Raw genomic sequence first — 7,608 nt, 5'->3', positions numbered from 1 at the left:
GTCTGAAACTGTAATGATGATCATTATTCAGTGACTGAAACCATTAACATTGTTCTGAGAAATTTGCAGAATTTAAGAGGGACATAAAATGGTGTGCCAAAATCAGGGATATCCTTGAAAACCAGGGAGAGCTGAGAGGTACGATTCAATGTTTTGGCGTGCAATTTTTTACCGTTTACTACAACTTTGTGACATATTTTGTACCTTAGATTTTATCCTGTCTTAATGCAATGTAAAACGTTTTGTAATGATAAAACATGGAGTTTCGGGAAGTTCATGTTACTGTAACTAGTCTTTCCTTTTAGGAGTGGATGGCATTTTTCAGATATTGATGGACATACGTGTGCGTGCGTGCGTGTGTGTGCGTGCGCGCGTGCTGGAGTGTATGCAAGCATCATATTTCTTAAGTGTTTCAGTAAAAAAAAAACGTGCTTTTGAGATATACAATGTGATGATACGTACTATAATACTTAAGCGCAACAAACGTTTAACAGATACTGCTCATCAGCCCTAAACTAATATTCCATTTCCAGAAGTCTGCCTACACGTCTTGTTTGGTTGCATATGTATAACTGTAACTTTACTATCAATACTCCAAAAAGTGGTAGTCATTTACACACAGAGCTGTCTGATGCTTACGTATATAAAGACACTGATCCTTGCTTTCAATGAAGATTTAAAAGCAATATGGATGGCTTGACTTGAAGACAGAAAAAAGTATGCAACGCCATTTTGATTACAGGACACCTACTTAACACATTTAGGTTCATAGGTTTATACCAGGCTATCTGCCCTGGGGCATTTACAAGCCTAGCCCGAGTGTGTTTGGTAAGGTACTAGCATATGCTAGGACAAGAATTGTTACACATGTGCTGTGACCATGCTGCTTGCTTTACCAAACTGAACAGACACTGGTTTAAGAACAAGTCTGAGACGAGACCACAGTAAATTTGTGGGAAAAAAACGAAGAGAGATTTTTCTGCCACTTTGTCAAATATACAAAAGCCGCTGCAGTGTCTTGTGTGAATGGGATGTCTGCAGGTTTGAGCTACCTAGTAGTGGTTTAAGTTGTCATATGTATATGTAGAAAGGCCTTTCCAGTATTACCCATCTTTGCAACTTGGATGAGTGATTTCATCAGCAATGAAGCACCGTGTGTGCAGTATGGCTGTGTATTCGCCTGAGATTTTAAGCATGCTAAGGGAGAGCCAATGTGTCCGCTTGCTGTTGGTGTGGGGTCAATAACATCCACAACACGCTTCATTTTGTAAAACAAGGGGTGCCACTGCCCCAGGCTGGTTCAGCGCAGTCCTGCTTGGAGTGCACTTTCCTTTTGTTGCCCTACAAATTGAGTTTACTTGCAAGCCCTTGGATTTCCTGCATCTGAATGTCTCCTTTCAAAGGAGCCGTCTCTCTCTCATTCTCACTCTTTTTTTCCCTTCTGCCTCTCTCTCTTCCCCTTCAAGTCACACCAGGCTTGTAATCAGCAACAAAAGCTGACATAAATCAAGGGCGGATTGACAGGGGCTGACAAATCACTGACTGATGGTGCTGAGGCCCGAGTGACAATTGATGGCGGGTGGAGACAAGGAAGGTTGGGGGGTGGGGGGTGGAGAGAGAAGGTGGCTGTGGCTGCCTTTGGAAGAAACTTAAGTTTCTGCAAACCCGCCCCTCCTGCTCCGCTGCATTGGTCTTCGTCTGCCATCCCAGGGTCTGATTGGAGAAGGACTCTAAGACTTCACATTTTTTTGCGTTTGTTACATTTTTAACTGGAAAATTATAGAGCAGTCGGGAGAGAAAAATGGAACGCAGCGTAAAAATCACTGGAACGCTTGGTGTGAAAGAATGGCAAAGGGATTAGCAGCTGTAAACTCCACGCTGGAACAGTACTAGTGCGCTGTTGGAGAACCTCAGACGATCTAACCATTCAGTGCGCACACACACACGCACACACTCCTACTGCCCTTTGGAGTGAAACTTGGGTATTACGTATCAGCTGTAGTCAGAGACAATAGATTCACATCTTACTGACTGGATAGTTGGCAAATTACAAAGGCAGGCACATATATAGAGAAAACCCTGTGATCAGGCACTGTTAGAATAATAGAAATGAAAGGACAGTACTAGCTCTGACAGGGGACTAGAACCCAAAACCTTCTGCATACGGTGCTGATGTCACTGCTTCTGGACAGATACGTTTATTATTACAGCCTACGGAAGTGACTAGCTGAGCCTGTATTCAGCTTGTGGTAAATAACCCCTCCTCTAACTCATAATCAAAGTTTACAAAACGGGCGTTAGAAAACACTGGCATGGGAAGAGAACTGAGTATTCTGAAATGAGCACACCTTAAAATGAAGCCTAAAACTAAACAGGGATACAACCTATCCCCTCTTCCTGCAAAACGGTCCCTGTTTGAAAAGTTGCGTCCTGCAGGAAACAAATGGCAGAGGAGGAGGTTCTTAGGTTTTCTTTAACACTTGCATAAACAGTTTTTATGCATCTGAAACATTTTAATACTGTACCAAACAAGAGAAGCAACTGAAATTCTGCAGGAGTGAGCTTTTTTTTGCAGTGGTTGTGGATATGGTTATCTTAGAAAAGCTCACATTTCCATAAAGAAAATACAACTTGGACACTTGAAAAGGTAGCAAGATTAGGAGAGATACCTATGAATTCTTGACAATTGCGTGATGTAAGTAGGAAAAAGTTAAAAAGTATCAAATTAATGCGTGTGAAATGAGGGAGGGACAGGAGAATCAAAATATTATTAAGCTTCCGCGACCCCATCACCCCTCCCCCTCCGGCTGGGAACAGCAGTTTGAGTCGAGCGCGCGCGCAGAAATAGAAGGAGGTGTGGAAATTGGAAACGTCATATCCCGTTGACCCTCCAATCACCTCGGGGGTCCCATTTGATTGGAAGGCGGCAACTGCTTTAATCTCAGCCCCTGATTCAGCAGTTCTGGATATGCGAACCTTTGCCAGATGATAGACTGGATGAGCTGCTGGTTGGATCGCTGCGCAGAGCTGAGCTAGAAGGAGAGGGACAAAGTAGCAGTCGGTGGTGTATCAGTGCAAATCCAAGTCGCTTCACTGAGTGCAAAAACCTGTGCCACATCGGATTATACAGCTCTACTGAGACTCAGTTCTCTGTGTGTGAACTATTCAGCTTGGTGTGATCGGAGTTGCTGCTGGGTTTATCGAACATATGCTTTTTCTCTTTTCTTGACTAACCTTTTCCTGCCCCTCGATGAGAGCCGGGTCATGATCACATCGCCATCGGTGCTGCACCCCGCTGTCACGAGTCCCTTCCAAACAAGCCAGACCTCAGATTGTGCTAGTTCGCCTAAGGAGCAGCAGCCGCCGGGTGGCCACCCGAGCCGCAACGTCCATCGTCACCAACAGCCTTTTGTGCACCCAACTCCTCCATCGGACCCTCAGCGACAAGCCCAACGACTTCCTATCAAGGTTCTCAAGATGCTGACAGCTCGGACAGGACACATTTTGCACCCAGAGTACCTGCAGCCTTTGCCGTCCACTCCAGTCAGTCCCATTGAAGTAAGTGCTTAGGTTACTACTGCTGGTTTTCCCTTTGCATTGTCCCGGGCGTTTAGACACACTGTATCTAGTGCAGTTAGGAGGTGTGTGTGCGTGTTGTACTTTTAGTTAACTTGAAATCCTCGACTTTATTTTACAACTTGTTCAGCAAGGTTGACCCCTTCTGTTTGTGGTCCACTCCATAATATATGATCCAACGTTTTAAGTACGCTGGTGCACTTCCAGGTACAGAAATGAACTTCGTACATTTGTCTTTAATTGTGAGGCAGAGTATTCCAGGAACTGTTGGTAGTCTGGCGTGTAAATATTAAAATGCCCGGGGCTCTAACTGGAAATTTTTATTTCATAATGACAGGTTGTTAAAAACATCAGAAGTTGCTTACCTCAGTTCTTGGCCTTCAACACACACACACACACCCACACACACACAGCTTTTGTTCTAGGAATCTGGGTTCAATATAATTCTACGTATGGAATAAAGGGGGGAAAGTAGCAGGGTGCGTGTGTATGGATGAATATTTAACTTTGTCTTCCTTGTTTCCTCCCTAAACTGTCAGTTTTGGGAGGACATATGGATGGTTACACTTAATAAATAAAAAGAATAATTAAAGTTATAGGCGTCTTTTACTTCAAAAAATACTGGGAGATTCACACTGTCTTGGTCTATCACTAATTTTTAAAACGGGTCCCTGATTATGTCTGGATTTATCAGTGAAAACGCCTAGAAATTCAATTTCAAATAAAGATAAATAAAAAAAAAATAATAAAGATAAATAAAAAAAACGTGCGTGTGTTGGGATAAGACATAATTGTTATGCAGCGATTGTGTTACGCAAGTCTTTAGATGTAGTGAAGAAAGCAATACGTTTTGGTTATGATGAAGAAAAATAAATGGGTTACGTTATAATGAAGTAACCCAGTAAATGTCGCAATTTGTGTGAGAGTGTGCATTTGTTGCGTGCATTGACAAGTATGTATTCTGCTTGGTATGTCGTTAAAGTCTATACTTATGATGCTTGCCTACAAAATGAGTAGGGTGTTTATTTATACTGAGGTAGACGTATATAAATGAAATATCTAGGTTTATGTGCATGTCACTGACATACTACTTGGATGTTTCAATTTCACGTTGTACAAGGAAAGGATGGATGCATGTACAGCGCCAGACTGAAGTTAGACAACAACAGGTTTACATGCGTTTTGAGTTAGATTAAACACTTTATTTCGTAGTTGTGTCTTAATGCTTAAATCTTTCTCCTGTCCTCTTTTGCAGCTCGATGCTAAAAAGAGTCCATTGGCTCTTTTGGCTCAGACATGCTCACAGATCGGAAAACCAGACCCATCTCCTTCTTCCAAGTTGTCCTCTGTTACATCTAGTGGGTCCGGCGAGAAGGAATCAAAGTCAGGGCCCCTGAAGCTCAGCGATATCGGAGCAGAGGACAAGTCCAGTTTTAAACCCTACTCCAAGCCTTCTGAGAAAAAAGAATCCTCATCTGTAGTGTCTTCAGGAGGAGAGAAGGCTGGTTTCCGGGTGCCCAGCGCCACCTGCCAGCCATTCACGCCAAGGACAGGCAGCCCTAACTCTTCCAGCTCATCAGTTTCTCCACTACCAGCGGAGGCTAAATCTAGTGAGGCTCAGGATAAGAAGGACCACCCAGAGAGCACAAAACTTAACACCTCGGATGTGTCTGGAGCCACGACCAGTATAAGCCACAGCAGAATCAGTGTCAGTTGTGCAGGCATCAACGTGGAGGTCAATCATCAGGAGACAACCTCGGGATCCAAGCCTTTATGTTCTGATTCTAACTCATCTACAGTAACCTCCTCAGCATCGGTTCTCGGATCTGGACTAGTAGCCCCGGTTTCCCCATATAAGCCTGGTCAGACTGTATTTCCTCTTCCACCAGCAAGCATGACCTACCCAGGGACTTTAGCTGGAGCATATGCTGGTTACCCGTCTCAATTCCTGCCAGCCGGAATGACTTTAGACCCAACGAAGTCAAGTAGCCTCGTTGGGGCACAATTAACTTCACTTGGTTGCAGCAAACCGACAGGATCGAGTCCCTTGGCCGGAGCTTCTCCACCATCAGTAATGACGGCTAGTCTTTGTAGAGACCCTTACTGTTTGAGCTACCACTGTGCCAGTCACATAGCTAGTGCTGCCACTGCATCTTGCACCCATGACCCAACAGTTTCGGCTCTTAAATCCGGATATCCTCTAATGTATCCCACTCACCCATTACACAGTGTCCACTCTTCACCTCCATCTTTTGCTGGCCACCCATTGTATCCTTATGGCTTCATGATTCCCAACGATCCCCTGCCCCACGTCTGCAACTGGGTGTCAGCCAATGGACCTTGCGACAAACGTTTTGGGAGCTCCGAGGAACTGCTCAGTCACCTGCGGACTCATACTGCCTTTCCAGGAACGGAGAAACTCATCTCTAGCTACCACAGCTCTTCCTCTTTGGCAAGTGCGGCTGCAGCCATGGCCTGCCACATGCACATTCCAACCACAGTGGCACCAGGGGGCACAAGCACGTTAGCGCTAAGGAGCCCTCATCACGCTTTGGGATTGAGCAGTCGCTATCATCCTTATTCAAAGAGCCCTTTGCCTACCCCAGGTGGCCCAGTACCAGTACCGGCAGCCGCAGGACCTTATTACTCACCATATGCACTGTATGGCCAGAGACTTACGACAGCATCAGCTTTGGGGTATCAGTAGAAAACCAGCGATTTGCAAACTTAGTGCAAAGAAATGCAAGCAAAACTGACGTTAACATTTGTTCAAATAGTGCGCACTCAAGGACTGGCTCCATTGGGCACTGTATTTATTTGTTAGCTACAAGCAGGACAATACATTCGAAAAAAGTGCATTACTTTGACAACTTGATTCGGTAAAGTGGAACACCCAATGTAGAATAAATTGTTAATATTAATAATAATAATAAAGAAACTATAGTTTTTTTTTCTTTCTGATCTTACTTTCAACAGATACTGATTGTATTATACGTTCTTATTTAATGTCTCACGGGGGCGAACGATTTACCTGCATGTTTGTTACTAAAACAATTCGCAATTTGTCATTATAAGTTCAAATTGCTGTTATTTTTAAGGTGTATACCGTTGAAAGAGAATTGGTATTTTTTGTATGTATTCTGGAAAAAAAATAAGAAAGTTCTATTCCAAAAACAAAAAGTAATTGCCTTATTTTTGTCTAAAAGGTTGTCCAGTTGCTAGGTCTCCGTTTTCTCCTTGGTGAGATGCAGGCTAAGAATATGATTCTTACCTACGACTTTTAAGTAAAATCATAGATGATTCAGACTAAGAATGTGGTTGTTACCTACCATTTTAAGTAATGTCCTAGATGAGATTCAGACTAAGAATGTGATTGTTACCTACCATTTTAAGTAATGCCAGGCATATCTGGCTCACTGAAATTGTGCTATTATAATAAATCAGTATATCCGGACAGTACTCCAAACCATTTTAGTTTAGGTTGGGCTGTTTTCGTAAAGTGGCAAGATTTTTATTTTTAATTTTTAAACGCCAAAGCAACATTAAAGAATGGAAATGGATTGAAATATCCGATGCTGGAGAAAGTGCGCTGCCAAACCAGCAGCTATACTCAGGAACAATATCTCAACAGTTTAGCTGTCACATAAATAGCACTAGCTTTGATCAGTTAAATCTGTTTTTCCCCTCTCTTTTTCTCGTCCTTTCTTTTTCGTGTGAAAGGAAATGTGCATGCATAGAGACAGATTTTTGAGGGAGGTATACCTAAGAACACAAATGGAGAATCTGCAGAGCCCCACCCAAGTTATTTAGTAGTATTTACGGTCTGAACAATGACTTTTGCAGTTTCATCAAGTAGTGCTTTCCTAATTCTTGGAATGGTGGGCGTGATAAGAGAAAATGAACCAGTCAGTGTTTGATCTATGAAAAAGTACAGTTTTAGGGGTCACAATTTTCCCAGTACAGTATTTGACTGGAGTTTAGAATAGATATATATATATATATATATATATATATATATATATATATATATAT

General features: G+C 42.8%; 1 protein-coding gene across 1 annotated transcript; it reads left to right on the top strand.

Annotated features, from left to right (window-relative positions):
* The first annotated feature begins 2,974 nt into the window (after nucleotides 1-2,974).
* Nucleotides 2,975-6,530, top strand: ZNF503 (zinc finger protein 503). Its single transcript, XM_044055746.1, has 2 exons — nucleotides 2,975-3,558; nucleotides 4,832-6,530. Exons 1-2 carry the CDS (start codon nucleotides 3,265-3,267, stop codon nucleotides 6,281-6,283), a joined length of 1,746 nt encoding a protein of 581 aa, XP_043911681.1. The 5' UTR covers nucleotides 2,975-3,264; the 3' UTR covers nucleotides 6,284-6,530.
* Nucleotides 6,531-7,608: the final 1,078 nt, after the last annotated feature.

Source organism: Protopterus annectens, chromosome 14.part0 (genome assembly GCF_019279795.1).
Source record: "Protopterus annectens isolate FY-2018-M chromosome 14.part0, PAN1.0, whole genome shotgun sequence".
Lineage (NCBI taxonomy): Eukaryota > Metazoa > Chordata > Ceratodontiformes > Protopteridae > Protopterus > Protopterus annectens.
The sequence above is the reverse complement of the archived record's forward strand: the minus strand, read 5'-3'. Positions and strand labels throughout refer to the sequence as shown.

Bases quoted from the DNA above. Each gene is read 5' to 3' on its own strand.
- ZNF503 (XM_044055746.1), top strand. From the start codon at position 3,265: ATGATCACATCGCCATCGGTGCTGCACCCCGCTGTCACGAGTCCCTTC. The intron at 3,559-4,831 runs GTAAGTGCTTAG...CCTCTTTTGCAG, and splicing joins CTCCAGTCAGTCCCATTGAA to CTCGATGCTAAAAAGAGTCC.